At 38.1% G+C, this 20,305-nt stretch overlaps 1 protein-coding gene across 1 annotated transcript; it reads left to right on the top strand.

The window, feature by feature from the left end:
* Window positions 1-10,901: 10,901 nt before the first annotated feature.
* LOC101282381 (T-complex protein 1 subunit zeta-like) lies at window positions 10,902-12,765 on the top strand. Its single transcript, XM_033416685.2, is given in 2 exon segments — window positions 10,902-11,491; window positions 11,493-12,765. Coding segments are annotated over 2 exon segments (1,575 nt in total). The 3' UTR covers window positions 12,478-12,765.
* The last annotated feature ends 7,540 nt before the right edge of the window (window positions 12,766-20,305 follow it).

Genomic DNA, 20,305 nt, shown 5'->3' with positions numbered 1-20,305 from the left:
CCTAAAGGAAAGAGACCTTGCAATAATCAACCCACTTTTTTTTTTTTTTTTTTTTTTGGCCTAGTATAACTTCCTTGTTCCCACTCGCTTCTGCCTATAAAGGTCTTTCATTTTGTACAGTTCCTGAGAGCTCCTGTCTATCTGCTGGATTGGGTGCTGCCTGATGCATGAATCATTGAATACAGCCAATAGGATCTTTAAAATTTACTCAGTTGAATTTCATTTCTTAACACTTTCAATGGGTATAAAGTTTCAGTTTTATAAGATGAAAATTTTCTAAAGATCTGTTGCATAGCAATGTGCTTATGGTTAACACTACTGTACTGTACACTTAAAAATGGTTAAGATTTTAAATTTTGTTATGTGTTTGTTTGCTTTTTTTTAACACAATAAAAGCAGAAGATTTCATGCTAGGGTAAACTCTAAAAATTTATACTTTATCTATTCCCTTCTATTCCTATGCCAGCATTTTGTCACAATTTCTCTGTCTCTTCTCCTTGAACTTACCACTACTTCCATTTCCTTTGTCTTTTGAATTTTTCATTCAGTGCCAAATGTTTGAGAATAACAGTTCAAATTTCTTTAAGAGACGCTTATAAGAAAAGTACACAACTCTGAAGATTCAATCAACAGATGTGGTCTAAACCACAATTGTTTCTCCATGCTACACCAACCTGTAGCTATAATTAACTCTCTGAGTAATCTATTTTGGGGGAGGAAAAATAATTTTCTCTCTTCCTTTCTAGTTGCTTGGCTGTAATAAAAGACAGATTAATAGGAGAAAAACAAACAGAAGTTTAAAAACACATATACCTGCTGTATACATGGGAAAGACCCAAGAAAACTGAGTAACTCCCTGAAATGGCCCAAGCCACCACCTTAAATACCACTTTCAGCTAAGACAAAACATATTGGGGGTGGGGTGAGACAGTTATGGGAGGTTATCAGGCAAAGCACAGTAAACAGGGTATGTTTGTTCTGCAGATTTAAGTCATTGCCTTCTCTATCAATAAGAGTTTCTAGAGTTTTAGTCATTCTCCTCTTACTGGTACAGAAAGGGAGAAACTCTTACAAATGGAGATTTCCTTTATAAATTTAAATTTACCTTACAAAAGGGTAACTTCTACTTGGTTTTCAGAGCCTCTCTTGTGTCTATTTCTTAATATTAAGCAGCTCAAAATAATCCTTATGCCAAAGAGACATATTTTGGGGTGGCACATTCTGGTCCCCTTCAGTTTACACCAATTCTAAAACTAGGGAAGGTATAGTAAAATGTACCTCCAGCGTTAGTAACGGCAAACGTATATCACACAAAACAAAAACCAGATGAAAACAGAACAAAACATGAACTGAGTGTCCTCATCCTAACATTAGTTTCCTATCTGGATGGTTTACCTTTTTGCCAATTGCCTCCCCTGTCTCTTTGAAGCCCATCTTGTAGATTTCCCTTATCTCGTGTGAAAACTTGCTAAAAAAGTAAAGAACGTAAGTCTGACCTTCCTTTGTAAAGTGGAATTTCCCATTTCCATTTCCCATTCCATTTCCAAGTTATTGTTTTGCTGGGATTATCAGTGTATTTAGCGCATCACTTTACAATTCATTAAAGAAAGAAGAGGCAGGGGGTCAGTATTTGAGGCCACTTTTCAGTTTATTTTATTTTTTTTATGTTTTATTTTTGAGTTTGTATTCCATGCCAAACACTGTATTAGGAGCAGAAGATTAAAACAAGACAAAACAAAAAATACAGTCCATAGTTTTATGTTAAAGATCCTAGTCAGGGACTGTCCTAGAAACTCAGCGTGAACAAATTGAGGCACAAAGGGACTCGATCTGCTGCAGTAACCAAGGGAAGGTGGGCAGTGGTGCGGCCAGGCCTCTGAGACAGTAGGAACAGTGGTGCTCTCTCTGCCAGGCTCTGTTTCTCTGCGGTGGGCTCCTTTATTTTCTGTAAGCCAGCGTCTTCCACAAGTTCTTCAGCCTGGCTCTCACAGCTCTTGTCCTCACAGCTTCACCATCAGAGAGGGGCTGAGCAGAGCCCAAATCCCAGAGAAGTGCTCTGACTCTCTGGCACAAAGTCTGTATCCATCACTGTGTCTAGGAAGATGCACGCCTGTAATTGGCAGCCTCTGTCAGGATCCTCTGTTGCAGTGAGAGCACAAATGACTGAGCTGTGTGTCTGTTTTGAATGTTAATAAGTATTTTGTTAGATCAAAAATAGATTTGGAAGAGAATCCCCTCCCCCAGGCCTAGGTTAGTTGAGCAAGACAAAAAGGTATGGATGGATTCATATATTATCCCCTGAGGCATTTCTCAAAATTATTTTTCACCCATCTGTTATTCTCTTTCAAAAAGAAAGTTTAAGGCAGCCTTGTTTGGAGTATATAACTACTTTTCCATCCGGACATAAGCATAATCATCTGTAAGTTCTTGGTTTAAAATTACTGCTGGTATCCTGCATTTTGCTTGTGATGTTTTATGTCTAGGCATCTATTTGGGTCAATTCTGTTAACTTATTTCTCCACACGAAGAAGAAAACCATGTCCTGCCCTAGCACGTGGGAAGATTTTATCTCATTTTATAGAATGTTTTATATGGCATTCATTTAAATTTTCCTTCATATGATGGATTGCAGATCTCTCTCTTGTATAATGTCAGTTTGGTGCTAAAGTAAAATGTGAAGATTTACTGGTATCTTTCCAAAAGAAATATTATCCATGAACTCTAAAGCAATAAAAAAAAAAGAAATTCACTGGAGGATGTAGCAGAATGAGGGAGAAATCTGGATGGTGGGAAGAAAAGAATCCCAGAAATAGCATTCTGGTTTGTTTGACCAAAGGGGGATAATCTGAAATGCTGAGTAGCACAGTGTGCTGAAGTATTTGCATGACGATAGGGCACACAAAAAGGTGAAGCTCCGTATGATGGGTGTTTGAACCAGGTCATAATGGGCCAACTTGGATGCCACAGATTGATTTCTGCATCATAGAAACATCCTCAAGGAGCTTGTGCTGAGGAAACATGCCATATAGGCTGAATCTGCAAATGCTTCACAGCTTTCACTTCTCCCCTCTCTAAGTATAATCTCTTGCAGCCAATGAATCCTTGTTTTCTCCCTGGTAATCCCAAGTGGTTTTACCAGTGATGTTCTGTTACTTTACTCTTGATTTGCTACAGACAGTTGTGAAAAGATGAATCACTCGTGAGGGCAGTGAGGAGATAAAACTCAAGACTTCAGTGCCTGGTTTACTGATGACTGTACACCAAGTACAGCAGCCCCCAATGGCAGCAAATGTCCACGAGTCCTTACGGGGAAGCAGAGAAAGCCCACTTCCTTCTCAGTCTAGTAGATGTGAAGCTATTATCAGATATCAACTACCAGGCTGCTGGTACCTCGTTAGGGTGGGAATTCTTGCTCATAAGAAGCAGTTGATGAATAATAAGTCATAAGAACAGCCCTGCAAATACCTACCAATAAGTATGACCAGCAGATAAGGCTTCCTGTTGCTTTTCTTATAAAGAAATGTAATACTCTATTCCTGGGGAATAAAACTGGATCTGGGCCCATCAATTCTGGCAACTTATGCTTTCACTTGTGTCATCAAGCCATTTTTTTTCTGAAAAGGGTGTAGAAATTTAGTGCACTATCCCAAGCAAATTTATTAATTCTCTGTTGACTTTTTCCTTCTTGTGGACTTTCTGTTCCTTCATTCCAAGAGGACTCTGATGGTTTTCCTAAACCTTCACCCATAGCCTCTCATTCCTGAGCATCACCGGCTCATGCACTCATTTCATACATATTAAAGGCCAGGCACCGAGCAGCCCTGACTTTCGAGATGCTCAGCATAGAGAAGAGGACATGGAGAAGAACATCAGTCATTGCTGTGCTGTATGATGAGATGAAAATGGAGCGTCTCCTGAGTCAGCCTGAGAACTGTGAAGATACTTATGGGGACCCGTTAGCATCAAGTGAGCTGATTCTTGAGGGACAAGCAAGGATTAACCAGAAAAGTTGGCATACAGGCAGAAGAGGAGGAAAAGAAATTCCAGCAGGTAGAACAGCATGACCAAAGACCTGGAGGTTTGAGGGATCTTACGACACTGAAAGAATTTAAGATAGACTAGCAAGTCTGAATCTGGGACCTTATAGGTCACCTGGCTCAGTACAGTGTTCAAATGTTTTCAGGGAGTAGAAGATAATCCCACTGCAAACAAGGTACAGGAAAACATCTATATTCTCCCATGAATGTGGGCATGAAATGGAAAAAAACCTGAACCAAGCATGTGATTGCTTTTAAATAGGCACAAATCCAGAGAGAGATGGAAGAAGTTGAAGACTGAGGTAGAGGGGCAGTTTCTAAGCCCCTCTTGCGCTGAATCTTTTCAAGATAACTTTCTTCTTCCTCTTCCTCTTCTTCCTCCTCCTCCTCCTCTTCTTCTTATCATTATTATTATAATTATTTTTGAATTGCTGCATGTTTATACTGCTCTCAATGTCAACCCCAATATTCAACTAAAAATCCAACTAGAGACTGACTCCAATATGTAAATATATTATGTCCCCAAATCCCATTTCTAAATCAGCTGTTTTACTCACAATGCATTTGCCCATAGAATTAGTGTTTCAAAAGGCAGCTTTTGAAAACAGTGGTAGTTGGTGTATTTCAAGGAATTGGTCCACTTCATCCAAGTTATCAAACTTATGGGCACAGTGTTTTTTGTAGTGGTCTTTTATTATCCTTTTAATACAGGCATACCTCATTTTATTGTGCTTCACTTTACTGCACTTTGCAGATATTGCATTTTTTATAAACTGAAGGTTTGTGGCACCCCTGCATTGTTAGATGATAGTTAGCAATTTTCAACAATAAAGTATTTTTACCTTAAGTCATGTACTTTTTTGGGGGGGCTGCATTGGGTCTTTGTTGCTGCGCGTGGGCTTTCTCTAGTTGCGGCGAGCGGGGGCTACTCTTTGTTGCGGTGTGCGGGCTTCTCATTGTGGTGGCTTCTTTTGTTGTGGAGCACGGGCTCTAGACACGCGGGCTCAGTAGTTGTGGCTCGTGGGCTCTAGAGCGCAGGCTCAATAGTTGTGGCACACGGGCTTAGTTGCTCCGTGGCATGTGGGATCTTCCTGGACCAGGACTCGAACCCGTGTCCCCTACAATGGCAGGTGTATTCTTGACCACTGCACGACCAGGGAAGTCCCCAAGTTATATACTTTTTAAAAGACATAATGCTATTGCACATTTAATGGACTACAGTACAGTGTAAACATAACTTTTATATGCAGTAGGAATTTTAGAAAAAAATTTTGTGCAACTCATTTTGTGATATCTGCTTTATTGCAATGGTCTGGAACCAAACCTGCAATATCTCCAAGGTATGCCTGTATTCTTGGATCAGTAGTAATGACCTCTCTTCCTTTTCTTATATTGCTAATTTGTGTCTTCTTTTTTATTAACTTCTTCTCCAGGTAAACAGATCTTGGCTCTCTTTCTCTACATGTGCTTGTCTCTTCAGATTTAGGGGTAGCAAGTTGCCCTGTGACCTTAGTTCTTTGGTGGGTCCAAGAAAAGTCATTAATTTCCACTCTGTCCAGCTTCTTCTGATTGTAAGGATCGGTATGACGACTTGCTCTTTATGTGTTTGTGCTAAAACTAGAAGTGCAAATGTTTCTATGTATAGATTAGGCTATTTGAATCCACAAAGTCAGATATAAAATGTATAATTTATTCACAAAATTAAAATTCAAAGTTAAAGTATTTTTAGGAAGAACGTTTTATGTCCAAAGAAAACATACATGGCAGAGCTGAGATAAAACTAAGCTTGCACTAAATTTATGCTAGTATAATTGCATCTGTGTGAATTTGGTTCCCAGCAAAACACTTATATACCCCAGACTGTGTATGAAACATGATGCTGGGCTCCACCAATATAGGAAGCACAAGGATAAAACCACCAAACTCAGGGAGCTGACATTCAGTCGGAGATAGACCAGTGAATAAAGAATCTGACATATGTTATAAAAAAAATATGAGCATGGTGTTATGGGAAGAATGAGGTGATCCTCAATATGAAAGTACAATTTCAGAAATAATTTTCCATATATTCATGTAGATTTCTGTCCTCGGCACTCTGAAATGCACTGAGTAATGGGGTTTGTCCCCTGGAGACCATGAGACTTTGGAGGATGCCAGGGACATATGTTAAAAGGAGTTCGCACACAAATTGCATTAGCATCAGTGTTAATCCCCATTTCCCTAATCGGCTTATGGAAAGCCATCTCCAATACTGACATTTCTCTATTTTATCTTCTTTTCTGAAAACCTTATGATCTGGTTTTGACAGGAATAGACATATTTCATTCTCAAGAAAAATATATATGTTTGAGATTTCATAGTATTAAATGGTTTTTAAAAAAGGAGTATTATTGCATTCTTGGAGAACAAAATGCCATACATAGTCTCAGAAAGCAGAGAGAAACTCTACAAAGAATAATAGAATCACCTGACTGGCATCAGGACAGGCATTGCTTAGCAACCGTCTGTGATTTGCATTGATCAAGTCAGCAGGTTCCATGGTCCCAAGGAAGGAGATCTCTACTATTCTTTAAAATATTTATTAATTTGAGGTCCAAAGTTTATACTCAATTATTTCCTTTTGCTTTTATATCATCCTCCAGATCTGGGCATGGAGTGATATGTGAGTCTCCTTTGCATTTTGACAACACATACAGACTACCTGTTTACAAAAAATGCTACAACTCTGAGATATCTCTCAGGCCACTTAATAAAACTGTCATTTTCCCTATGCCTCTATTATTACTTTTAAAATTTTCCTTTTCTCACACCCTCACCTCACAGACAATATGTGCCTCATTTACAAACCACACCAAGGATACTGATTTTTCTTGATAAGTTAACAGTACTGCCTCTTGGTTTTTATACTCTCTACAAGGCTAAGGAAGACTAGAGCTTAAAAGACAATACTGAAGTGCTTCCATAATTTAAACTGGAGTCACAACATCTTAGTTTTCATCTTTTGAGGGCCACCATTTGTTCTCTTTTGCTAGATCAAAGAAATGGAACAGAGATATGAGCCCAAGTGGATGATTTACTAGAGTCCTCTTCAGAGAATAGCCGTGGGCTTTCGGACTCAGCGTTCATGCCAAAGCCTAGTGAGCAGTGTCCCTTTCCTGCCCTCCCTTCTTACGGCCCTCTCATGAAGGCTGTGGAAAATTTGAGAGGACCAAACTTCTTATAATTCTCAGCACATGGTATTCTCCTCCTGTATGTTTACAATCTTAAATGGTCTTTAAAATGTCTCTGTACCTCTGGCTTTCCCCTCTCTAAATACTCCAACATGAAACCTGAATGGCTCCCAAGGGGAGCCCTTGGCTTTGCCTTGCAAGCCCTGGCTGGCCAGCCAGTGTAGTTACAGCAGGGCCTGATGCTGGCCTCTGTGATATGCCATGTTCAAGGCTGTCACCTGTGAGCTCAGTCTCTCCATCCATAAGCACACTGGACACAGTTAAAGATGAGAAAATAAATCTTTACCTGTCAAGTTGCAAAGAGACATATTTCTCTCCTCCATTATTAAAGGGACTTGCTCAGTAATCCTGAAAATAAAACCCTGTAGTTCTAGTGCTTTACGCCTTGTCACATCACCACATATAAAATGAGCTAACCGTATGATCTGTTCTTCCACTGAGAAGAGAGGGCAGTTTCCCAGTCTGAGCAGCAGAAGCCCTTCACTTTCCCTGGTGGAGTTAGGAATGGGCCAAACTCTGCAGTGAGCTCACTCCTGTTCTGTGGAGATCAGAATCGCCAATATCTGCATCTACATAGTCTCCCCTGATCTACCAGGACATACTTGAAGTTGATTTGAAGGATGCTTAGGAACCAACATTAGCTTACAGCCTTAGAATACACTGTCTCTACCTGAGTAATTTTCTTATTAAAAAGTTTTTTGGAAGAGAGAGCACATGAAAAAAGCAGAAGCTCAATCTACCAAATATTCACTGGGTTGTTCTAATATTTTCCTGTGAGAATAAACTAATGAATTCATGGATCACTGATATATGAACTGCTCAAAAATCCCTTTAGTCTTTTGAAGGCCACAAAAATGAGAGGAGGACCACAATGATCCACTTATTTCTTTCATTTAGCATTCACTGATCATCTGAAACACGATACCCAATGCCCTAGACATGAGAAATACAAATACTACAAACAATTTCTTCTGTAGTATATGCTTAAGAAATACACAGTCAACCAGAAACTGGCATATATTTCTCAAATCAAGTTGTAGATGTCAGTTTCCTATGCAAATTAATTCCCCGGGATGATTTAATTTCAAGTGCTTTTACTCATAAAATTACATATTTGGCTCTTCCCCACCCCATTCCACATTCTTAAGCTTATGTTATTTAAATCTGAAGAAAAAAATAAAAATAAGTAAAGACACTACTTTCAGTAAGAAACACACACATCAGGGGAACTTGAGGGCTTGATCTGTTCCCACAAGTGAGCTACAAAATGGAGCATTTGAGCTGTTCCACACATATCAAGCTCAAAGACTATTTATCTGAAACATCCAACAAATGGAGGCTATGGTACTTTCTTGGCTTAATTAGTCAAAGGATTTCCTCCACTTTCCATCTTGTTTTGCATCAACAGACCCAACCAAAAATCAGAGAGAAACCTCTTTGTTGCAAAGCATATCCTCCATGGTCACTGCTTCTATTGTGACTGTTGGAACTCATAAGTGCTAGTGAAGAAGGAGATAGATGGGCCCCAGGCTGAGCAGCTGGAATCTGTCCCCTATGGACAGATACTCCAAGATAAAGATAATGGCGGGAGCAAGGAGGGGCTGAGTCCTGCTTGGACAAAAAATAAAGAGACCATGTATTTCTTATTCTTGAGGTCAAGGAGACCTCCCCGACTACACATCCGCAGAAAGGCTCCTCGGGGGTCAAAAAGGGAGGGGGCACCACCCCATAATAGGTGTGTCAACCTCCCCATAGTCCTCTGTGCTGAAATCCCTCTTGACAAAAGGATGTGCACGCATGTCGGGAAGGGATCTAAGACAGGTCAGGTGTGGAAAAAGAAGTGAGATAATTAGCCAAAGGTAAACAAAGACCAGGAAGAACTGCCCTATATGAGTGATTTGAGTCACCTCTCTGGTGCGCTCCTCCTCGTTAGGGAGGACGCCCACACCCTTTCTCTCTGGGTGTGCATCTCTGCCTTGCTTCTGTCTTAACCAAACAAACTGTTTCTCTGTGTGCTCTCCCACTTGTGCAGTGTCTCTAATTATAAACTTTATATGTGTTTTTACAGTTTTTGCCTCCCTGAGAAATTCATTTTTCAACAGGGGCAAAGCCAGCAAAAGCCAACTTTGCTTCTAGCCTGTAGCCCCTGGTGGACTGGTGGCTAGGATTCCTGGTTTTCACCCAGGCTACCCAGGTTCATTTCCTGGGCAGGAACTAAGATCTCACTTCAAGCCACCACACACTGCTGTCTCTTCAAGGTCACTAGGATTGTTGATCGGGGCCATATTGTTTAAGGCAGGTTTGCAAAGGGAGATGTAAATGGTGGAAGAGCCATTTTCCTGTAGGTGGTTTGAACTCAGACTTAATTGAGGGCTTCAGAAAGGAGGGATGATTCCCCAGAGAACATTAAAAAGAACTGACCAGCCTGACTTTCAGTGAGATTAGAGGCATAAAAGATCATATTTTAAAAAACGGCACCATACTTATGCCTCCAGTCAAGATATATTAAAGGATTAGATTTACGTTTTCACATAAAACAAACTTAAAAAGAAAAACTGGCCAAAATATATGAACTAGTTCTCAAGTCACCATGCAATGAAGGACAGTGATTACTGAGATTTGAAAACAAACTAGTCAACCTATTGATGAGATGTATGAGGTAAATATGATTAAAAAGTGGCAACAGATATCAAATGTTTGGAGATGGGACAGGTCATGAGCCATAAAAGTAAGGAAGGACTCACACAAGCCAAGAATGTAAAGAAAGATGAAGGGTGATTCTTTAGTTTGGGTTTTTATTTTATTTTGATTTTTGCTTGTTTTCTGTTCTCTTCTAGACACATGCTCCAAGTTTAGAGGTGAGATGGAGAGGCCCTAAATACAATGCAATTTGTGGCCAAAGTTCAGTAACTCAGGACCAGGAAAAAATGAATTAAAAAAAATCTTATCGACTGGTGGCAGCTGTATTTAAAGGGGATATGAGTTCTGTAAGGGATCTCAAACCAAAAGAATTGAACAATAAGACTGACCTATTTTCCCTACAGAGTTGTTGAGATGTATTTCATTTTATCTTATACTAGATCTTTAAAGCCCAAACTGTAGTGAAGGAGTGGCGACTGTCCACTGAGTTGAGGTAGTAAATGATTCAGCTTGAATCCTCATATGGCTTCAATTTTTACATAATAGAGGTGAAACGAAAATGTCTAAGAAATAGTTCTCAGGGACTTCCCTGGTGGTCCAGTGGGTAAGACTCTGTGCTCCCAGTGCAGGGGGTCCAGGTTCGATCCCTAGTCAGGGAACTAGATCCCACATGCATGCCTCAACTAAAGATCTCGCATGCCGCGACTAAGATCTCACATGCCGCAACTAAGACCCAGTGCAGCCAAAATAAACAAATATATAATAAAAAAAGAAGAAATAGTTCTCATTTGTCTGTATTTGGAAGATTTTCTTATTATTATCAGTGACCTAAGTAAAAAGAAATTTCACAAGCTGTTAACACTATTTAAATATTCAAACAATAAAAAAGAAAACTCCCTCTCCAGAAGACCTGGATAGCGCCTCCCAGCCATGCTGAACTGGCTCTGGGCTTTCCAGACACCGGGTTCCCTCACTTTCTTCTGCTGGGTCAGCTATGGCGGCCAGGAAGACCCTGAACCCCAAGGCTGAGGTGGCCTGAGCCCACACGGCGTTGGCTGTCAACATCAGTGTGGCCTGGGGGATGCAATACGTGCTGAGGACCAACTTGGGGCCTAAGGGCACCATGAAGATGCTTGTTTCTGGTGCTGGAGACATCAAGCTCACTAAAGATGGAAATGTGCTGCTTCATGAAATGCAAATTCAACATGCAACAGCCTCCTTAATAGCCAAAGTAGCAACAGCCCAGGATGACATAACTGGTGATGGTATTACTTCCAATGTCCTAATCATTGGAGAGCTCCTGAAGCAGGGGGATCTCTACATTTCTGAAGGTCTTCAACCCAGAATAATTACAGAAGGATTTGAAGCTGCAGAGGAAAAGGCACTTCAGTTTTTGGAACAAGTCAAACTAAGCAAAGAGATGGACAGGGAAACACTTATAGATGTGGCCAGAACATCTCTACGTACTAAAGTTCATGCTGAACTTGCTGATGTCTTAACAGAGGCTGTAGTGGACTCCATTTTAGCCATTAAGAAACAAGATGAACCTATTGACCTCTTCATGGTTGAGATCATGGAGATAAAACAAATCTGAAACTGATGGAAGCTTAATCAGAGGTCTTATTTTGGACCATGGGGCATGGCATCCTGATATGAAAAAGAGAGTAGAAGATGCGTACATCCTCACATGCAATGTGTCATTAGAATATGGAAAAACAGAAGTGAATTCTGGCTTTTTTTTTTACAAGAGGGCAGAGGAGAGAGAGAAACTAGTGAAAGCTGAAAGAAAATTCATTGAAGACAGATTTAAAAAAATGATAGACATGCAAACGAAAGTCTGTGGTGATTCAGATAAAGGATTTGTTGTTATTAATCAAAAGGGAATTGATCCCTTTTCCTTAGATGCTCTTTCAAAAGAAGGCATAGTAGCTCTGCACAGAGCTAAAACGAGAAATATGGAAAGGCTGACTCTTATTTGTGGTGGAGTAGCCCTAAATTCTCTTGATAACCTAAATCCTCATTGTTTGGGACATGCAGGACTTGTCTATGAATATACATTGGGAGAAGAGAAGTTCACCTTTATTGAGAAATATAACAATCCTCGCTCGGTCACATTATTGATCAAAGGACCAAATAAGCACACACTTACTCAAATCAAAGATGCAATAAGAGATGGTTTGAGAGCTGTTAAAAATGCTATTGATGATGGCTGTGTAGTTCCAGGTGCTGGTGCAGTGGAAGTGGCAATGGCAGAAGCCCTGATTAAATACAAGCCCAGTGTAAAGGGCAGGGCCCAACTTGGAGTTCAAGCATTTGCTGATGCATTGCTCATGATTCCCAAGGTTCTTGCTCAGAACTCTGTTTTTGACCTTCAGGAAACACTAGTTAAAGTTCAAGCAGAACACTCAGAATCAGGTCAACTTGTGGGTGTAGACTTGAATACAGGTGAGCCAATGGTAGCAGCAGAAGTAGGCATAAGGGATAACTATTGTATAAAGAAACAGCTTCTTCATTCCTACACTGTGATTGCCACCAACATTCTCCTGGTTGATGAGATCATGAGAGCTTGAATGTCTTCTCTGAAAAGTTGAATTGAAGCTTCCCTTGTATCATCTGAATCACAGACTCTACAGAGCGATCCTAAGAATATAGTTATGGAATTTTTGTCCAAGCTTCAAATGATTTTCAAAGGATTTTTTTTTCCCATATAAAAAAAGGAGAGAACACTGGCACCTATTCAGATTCTGAGGTTCTGAAATTATAATTACAGTATTTTAAAAATTGCACTGTAGTGTACACATACAGGCCATACTTGCCAATAAACAGGATGTTTTGCTTTAGCTTCAGTGATATAAAAATACATGTTAGATAAGCTACCTACCTTGTTATTAAATATTCCTTGAAAAACACCACTACCACCAAAAAAAAAACCTCCTTTAGTTTCAGCATAAACACACAGGCACTCCTTCCCACTAAATGCTCTCTCATCTTTATGACATCCTTTTGCTAATTTATAGCTGGGATTTCTGCCATGCTTCTAGTGAAATAAGACATGTTTATGACTAAGGCTTTCACACTTTCAAAAATTTTTCAACTAGATACTTGAGAAACTTAACATCTTCCTCCTCTAAAGTCAGTATAATTCATAGAGATATCAATATTGAGCAATTTGAATTTCTTGTGGTTGTCAAACTTACAACCATATTTTACAGTGGATTAAGAACACCTTTAGTTCTCTCTTGAGTTTGTCAGAAGAGTAACTTGATTTCTTTGACCTGCTTTCATACTTTTCACCTTATGTTGTTAGACCATGGGATTTTATATCATTTCTCCCAATGGAAAATATAAGACTTCCATAAATGAGGGCTTGACATTTAAAACATTTATTGCTTATTAGGTATATGATTTGCAAATATATTCTGTAGGTTGCTTTTTCATTTTGTTGATTGTTCCTTTTGCTGTGCAGAAGCTTTTGAGTTTAATGTAGTCTCACTTGTTTATTTTTGCTCTTGTTGTCTGTGCTTTTGGTGTCATATCCAAAAATTCATTGCTAAGACCAATGTCAAGGAGCTTTTCCTGTACATTTTCTTCTAGGAATTTTATGGTTTCAAGTCTTAAATTTAAGTCTTTAATCCATTTTGAGTTGAATTTTGTGTATGGTGTATGATAAGGGTATAATTTCATTCTTTTGCATTTCTGTATACCATTTCCCAAACAACATTTACTGAAGAGACTATCCTTTCCCCGTTGTGTATCCTTTTTTAAAATTGAGATATAACTGACATAAAACATTATATTCATTTCAGCTGCACACCAGAATGATTCGTTATTTGTATATATTGTGAAATCACCCACCGCAATAAATCTAGTTAGCATCTGTCATTATACATAGCTACAACATTTTTTTCTTGAAATGAGAACTTTAAAGATTTACTCTCTTATCAACTTTCAAGTATGCAATATAGTATCATTAACTACAGTCACCATTCTGCACATTACTTCTCCATGATTTATTTATTTTATAACTGGGTGAAATGGGTGAAGGTGGAAATGGATGAAGGTGGTCAAAAGGTATAAACTTCCAGGTATAAACTTCCCATTGTGTATTCCTGGTGCACATGACAAAGCAAACACTATATAATCTCACTTATTTATGTAATCTTAAAAAAAAGTCAAACTCACAGAAGGAGAGAGTAGAACAGTGGGTTACCAGGGGCTAGAGGGTGACAGAAATGGAGAGATATCAGTCAAAGTGTATAAACTTTCAGTTGTGAGGTAAATAAGTTCTGGGGATCTAACCTACAGTATGGTGACTATAGTTAATAACACTATATTGTATATTTGAAATTTGCTAAAAGAGTAGATTTTAAGTATTCTCACCACACACAAAAAATGGTAACTATGTGAGGTGATATATGTGTTAATTAGCTTCATTGTGGTAATCATTTCATACATATATATATATATATACACACACACACACACATATATATACATATAAATATATCAAGTTGCAACGCTGTATACCTTAAATTATACAACTTTAATTTGTCAATTATACCTCAAAAAAGCTGGAATAAAATAAAATAAAATACAGGTTCATTGCTTCATAATGTTTCCATTTGGCAGTGAGACCCAGGGTTGCACTATCAGTAGATATGCAATGTATATGAATATAAAAATTTTCCTCAGCATGCACTGTCAACAGACACAGATAATTTGGCTTTGTTTTTGAACATGTTACAAACAGGATATTAATTCTTAGATGACTTAGCTCAAAGGTCAATTCCAGAATAGACTCTGGCAACACCCACATACTCCTATAATAGGTTCTAATAAGAGACACAAACATATCACGCCTATAAACCCAAGTTTCAATCACTACTTTGGACCCAGAATTAAGGATGATGGTGAAACCAACACTATGGTGCTTCCATACAGCTTCTCTACCAGGCCTACAAACTCATCTGACAGCCCTAAGATCAGCCAGTATATCTTACTTCCTGATATATATCAGGTATTTTAAAAATATTTTTATTGTAAAATTAATGATCCATGTAGAAAATTCAGAAAATCCAGAATTGTAAAGAAGAAAATAAAATAACCTATAGTTCTATATTCTAAAGATAACTTCCATTATTTTGGTGTGTTTCCTAGAAACAATTTTTATCTTTTTGTTATATTATCATGAACACCTTTTCATATCCTTAGACATTCTGTAAAAGGAATTTTAATGGTTGTATAATGTTTTACTGTATTCAGGTAATACATAATTTATTTAACCACATTGCTATACTGAAGAACCTGTTTTAAACATTTTTTAATATTGTAATGTGGTGCATGTGCTGGAATATAATCCTCTAACTCACAGGAGATACACACTTCATGCATTTCTCTTTTAAATCATCTAGCATCCTTGTCTTGGCTCACCAACACTCTCTATCACACTATCTTGGAAACAAAAATTAGTCACGGGGTGTTTTCATGACCTAAGTGCAGGTCAATCCAAGACATTTTCTGGTTTGATAGAGAGATGCTATGAAAATAGAGGAAGAAATGCTCTTTTATCTCTGGAGTTGCTAAAGCAGACAGGGTGGAAACCTGCAGCTGCTGGGGTTTATATTTTCTTCTTTGAGAGGAAACCTATCTGAAGAGTGAAGTCAAGTAAAACGAGCAGAGAGAAATGATAGATGAAGTGCAGGAATGTCCTGGCATATACTGGTCCTTGGTGCCTGAGCCTGGGCCCTGGGGATTGCAACTCCTCCTTCAATTTTGTGAATTTCCTTTGTAGTTTTTCTAGCTTTAGGAACAGCCACATTTCCACTTTTCATTTAAATTATTTTGGGCTGGGTAACTGTCACAATTGAAAAAACTTTTGTTTATTTTGGCATCTATAATTTCTTTCTGAAGACTACTTTTTAAAGTAGAACTTAGGGTTCAAAGAATAATATTTCAAAGCTCTTGATACATATTGCAAAATCGAATTACAGAGAATTAACATCAATTTGCACTGTCAGTAATGAATGTACACCATAGAGAGGTTTCTGAAAAAACTCGAAATGATGACACAACTGTTGTTTTGAGGTTGCTTCTAATTCTGAATTTTTATTTTATTTATCCCACCAATATTTATAAAGCAGCTGCTACAGTGTGTCAGGAATTGTCCATGAATTAGAATGCAAAAAATGACGACACAGGCCTGATTTAAATGAATTCACATCTGGCTGGGGAAGAAGAAGCCTTCCTATCCAAATATATCATGGACTTCCCTGGTGGTGTGGTGGTTAAGAATCCACTTACCAATGCAGGCGACGTGGGTTCAATCCCTGGTCCAGGAAGATCCCACATGCTGCGGAGCAACTAAGCCCATACGCCACATCTACTGAGCCTGCACTCTAGAGCCCACGAGCCACAACTACTGAGCCCACATGCTACAACTACTGAAGCCCGTGCATCTAGAGCCCATGCTCCGCAACAAGAGAAGCCAACGCAATGAGAAGCCCTTACACCACAAAGAAGAGTAGCTCCTGCTCGCCACAACTAGAGAAAGACCGCACGCAGCAACGAAGACCCAATGCAGCCATAAATAAATAAATAAATCCAAATATATCATGATGCAGTGAGTAATATAACAATAACATGCTTGGAAAATGAGCAAATGGGAGGATACCAGCACCTGGACTGGCTTTGTGGAATTGATAGAAGGTATACAAGTTTAAGAGTCTCCCCACAAGAGGGGATAAGAAGTGTGGAGCAGGCATACCCATAGAACAGATCTGAGAAAGCTGCAGAATCCCTAATAGGGTTGAAGGAAGGTATTTTTCTCCTGAAATCAGTCAGTAGAGACTGCAGGAGGTGACTGCTTCTTCAAATGCAAAGTCAGTAATGTAAGACTTCAAGGAACATGAAAAAAATTGAGAAAGCATGATACTACCAAAGGAACACATTTTCCAGTAACTGATCCAAGAAATGGAGATATGCAATTTGCCTGATAAAGAATTTAAAATACTTGTTTTAAAATACTGAACCATTACATTGTATACCTGAAATATAATGTTAAATATCAATTATGCTTGTATGAAAAAATAAAGCAAAAGAGTTGTTTTCACAAAACTCAGTGAGCTACAAGAAAACAGAAAGACAATACAATGAAATCAGGAAAGCAATACGTGAACAAAATGAACAAAAGGTTAATATAAAGATAGAAATAATAAAAAAGAATGAAACAAACTTGGGAGCTAAATATTACAATGAAGAAATGAAAAATGCAATAGGGAACATCAATGTCAGAGTGGATTAAGCAGAAGAAAAAAATATGTGAAGTAGAATACAAATCATTTAAAACTATCCAGTCAGAAGAGAACAAAGGAAAATGAAAAAGAGTTCAGAAAGCCTACATGAGCTATAGGAAATTATTAAGAGAAGCAATCAACGATATCATTGAGAAATAATCTATACATTATTGGCGTCCCAGAAGGAGGAGAAAGGGAAAAAGGAGTAGAAAGGTTATTTAAAGAATTAATGGCTGAGAACTTCCCAAGTCTGGGGAGAGATCTGAACATCCAAGTTTATGAAATTCATAGGTTGCCCCAAAATTTCAACAAAAGATAATCTTCTCCAAGGCACTTTATTAAAAACAAACAAACAAAAAAAAACTGTCTAAAATCAAAGACAAAGAGAGGATTTTAAAAGTAGCAAGAGAAAAAAAATTACACACAAGGGAACTCCTATAAGGCTATCTGCATATTTCTCAGCAGAAACTTTGCAGGCCAGGAGAGAACAGAATGACATAGCCAAAGTGCTGAAAGAAAAAAGTAACCAGAATATTTTACCAGGCAAGGCTGCCCTTCAGAAATGAAGGAGAGACAAAGACGCTACCAAATAGACAAAAGCTGAGGGTGTTTATCACCACTACACCTGCCTTACAAGAAATGCTAAATGAAATTACCTCTGTTTGCAGATAATCTGATCTTACATATAGAAAATCCTAAAGACTCCATCAAAAAATTGTTAGAATTAATAAACAAATTACGTTGTAGGATATAAAATCAATTTAAAAAATTAGTTGCATTTCTATACATCAACAATGAAATACCTGAAAGAGAAATAAAGAAAACAATCTCAATTACAACAGCATCAAAAACAAAATATTTAGACATAAATTTAACCAAGGATGCAAAAAATTCATACACTGAAAATTATAAAATGTTTAAGAAAGAAATATAGAGACACAAATAAATGGCACAATATCCCCTGTTTGTGGATCAGAAGAATTAATATTGTTCAAATGCCCATAATACTCAAGGCCATCAATAGATTTAATGCAATCCGTACCAAAATTCCAGAGACATTTTTCACAGAAACAGAAGAACAATTCTAAAATTTGTATGAGACCATAAAATCCCCAAATATTCAAGGCAATCTTGAGAAAGAACAAAGCTGAAGACATCATACTTTCTGATTTCAAAATATATTACTAAACTATAGTAACCAAAACAGTATTACTGGCAAAAGTGGACACACAGACACATGGAACAGAATTGTGAGCCCAGAAATAAATCCATTCATATATGGCCAACTAATATTTGACAAGGGAACCAAATATATTCAGTGGAGAAAGCATAGTCTCTTCAATAAATGGTGCTGGGAAAACTGGATATTCACATGCCAGAAGAACGAAATTGGACCCCTATCTTAAACCATTCACAAGAATTTACTTGAAATGGAATAAAGACTTGAATGTAAAACCTGAAACTATAAAACTACTAGAAGACAAAGGGAAAAACGTCATTGACACTGGTCTTGACAATGACTTTTTGGATGTGGTGCCAAAAGCACAAGCCACAAAAGCAAAAACAAAAAAGTGGAACTGCATCAAACCAGAAAGCTTCTGCATAGCAAAAGAAACAATCAACAGAATAAAAAGGCAACCTACAGAATGGAAGAAAATATATGCAAACCATATATTGGATAAAGGATTAATATCCAAAATACATAAGGAACTCATATAACTCAGGAGCAAAACAACAAAAAACAATCCAACTAAAAAATGGGCAGAGAGGGCTTCCCTGGTGGCGCAGTGGTTGGGAGTCTGCCTGCCGATGCAGGGGACACGGGTTTGTGCCCCGGTCCGGGAGGATCCCACGTGCCGTGGGGCAGCTGGGCCCGTGAGCCATGGCCAGTGAGCCTGCTCGTCCGGAGCCTGTGATCCGCAACGGGAGAGGTCACAGCAGTGAAAGGCCCGCGTACCGCAAAAAAAAAAAAAAAAAAAAAAAAATGGGCAGAGGACCTAAATAGACATTTTTCCAAAGACATACAGACAGCCAATAGGTACATGAAAAGATGCTCAACATCACTAATCATCAGGAAAATGCGAATCAAAACCATAATGACATATCACCTCACACATGTTAAATTGGCTTTTATAAAAAAGACAAGTGATAACAAGTGTTGGCGAGGATGTAGAGAGAAAGGAAGCCTCCCACACTGTTGGTGGGAATGTAAATTGGTGCAGCCACTACAGAAAACAGTATGGAGATTCCTCAAAAAGCTAAAAATAGAGCTACCATATGATCCAACAATCTCATTTCTGGGCATATATCCTAAAAAATGAAAGCACTATTAGAAGAGATAGCTGCACTTCCATGTTCAGTGCATCATTATTCACAATAGGCAAGATAGGAAAATAACCTAAATGTCCATTGATGGATGAATAAATGGATAAAGAAAATTATATATATATAATTATTGTATTATATATATTATTATAATTATATAATATAATGGAATATTATTCAGCCACAAAAATGAAGGAAACCCTGCCATTTGCAACAACCTGAATGGGCCTTGAGAGAGCATTATGCTAACTGAAATAAGTCAGAACAAAAAAGACAAATACTTTATAATCTCACTTATATGTAGGGATCTAAAATAGCTGAACTCATAGAAACAGAGTAAAATACTAGTTGCCAGGGGGCTGAGGGGTGTAGGAAATGGGAATACTTTGGTCAAAGGTACAAATTTGCAGTTATAAGATGAATAAGTTCTGGAGATCTAATGTACAACAGGGTTACTATAGTTAACAATACTACATCATATACTTGAAACTGCTGAGAGAATAAATCTTAAACATTCTCAACACAAAAAGTGGTAATTATGTGAGATGATGGAGGTATTAAACAACCTTATTGTGGTAATCATTTCACAATATATATATTTACCAGAGCATCATACTGTACATCTTAAACTTACACACTGTTATATGCCATTGTGTCTCAATAAAGTTGATTTAAAAAAAATGCTAAAAAAGAAGTTGCATGACCCCTGCTGTTTTTCCTTGATATGCTCTGCTGGAAAAAAAACATGTGTCAGTAAAGCTCTTGGCAAGTTCCTTTTGAA

This window comes from Orcinus orca, chromosome X (assembly GCF_937001465.1).
Source record: "Orcinus orca chromosome X, mOrcOrc1.1, whole genome shotgun sequence".
In the NCBI taxonomy this organism is placed as follows: Eukaryota; Metazoa; Chordata; class Mammalia; order Artiodactyla; family Delphinidae; genus Orcinus; species Orcinus orca.
Note: the sequence above shows the minus strand (reverse complement) of the source record. Positions and strands in the feature narration are given on the sequence as shown.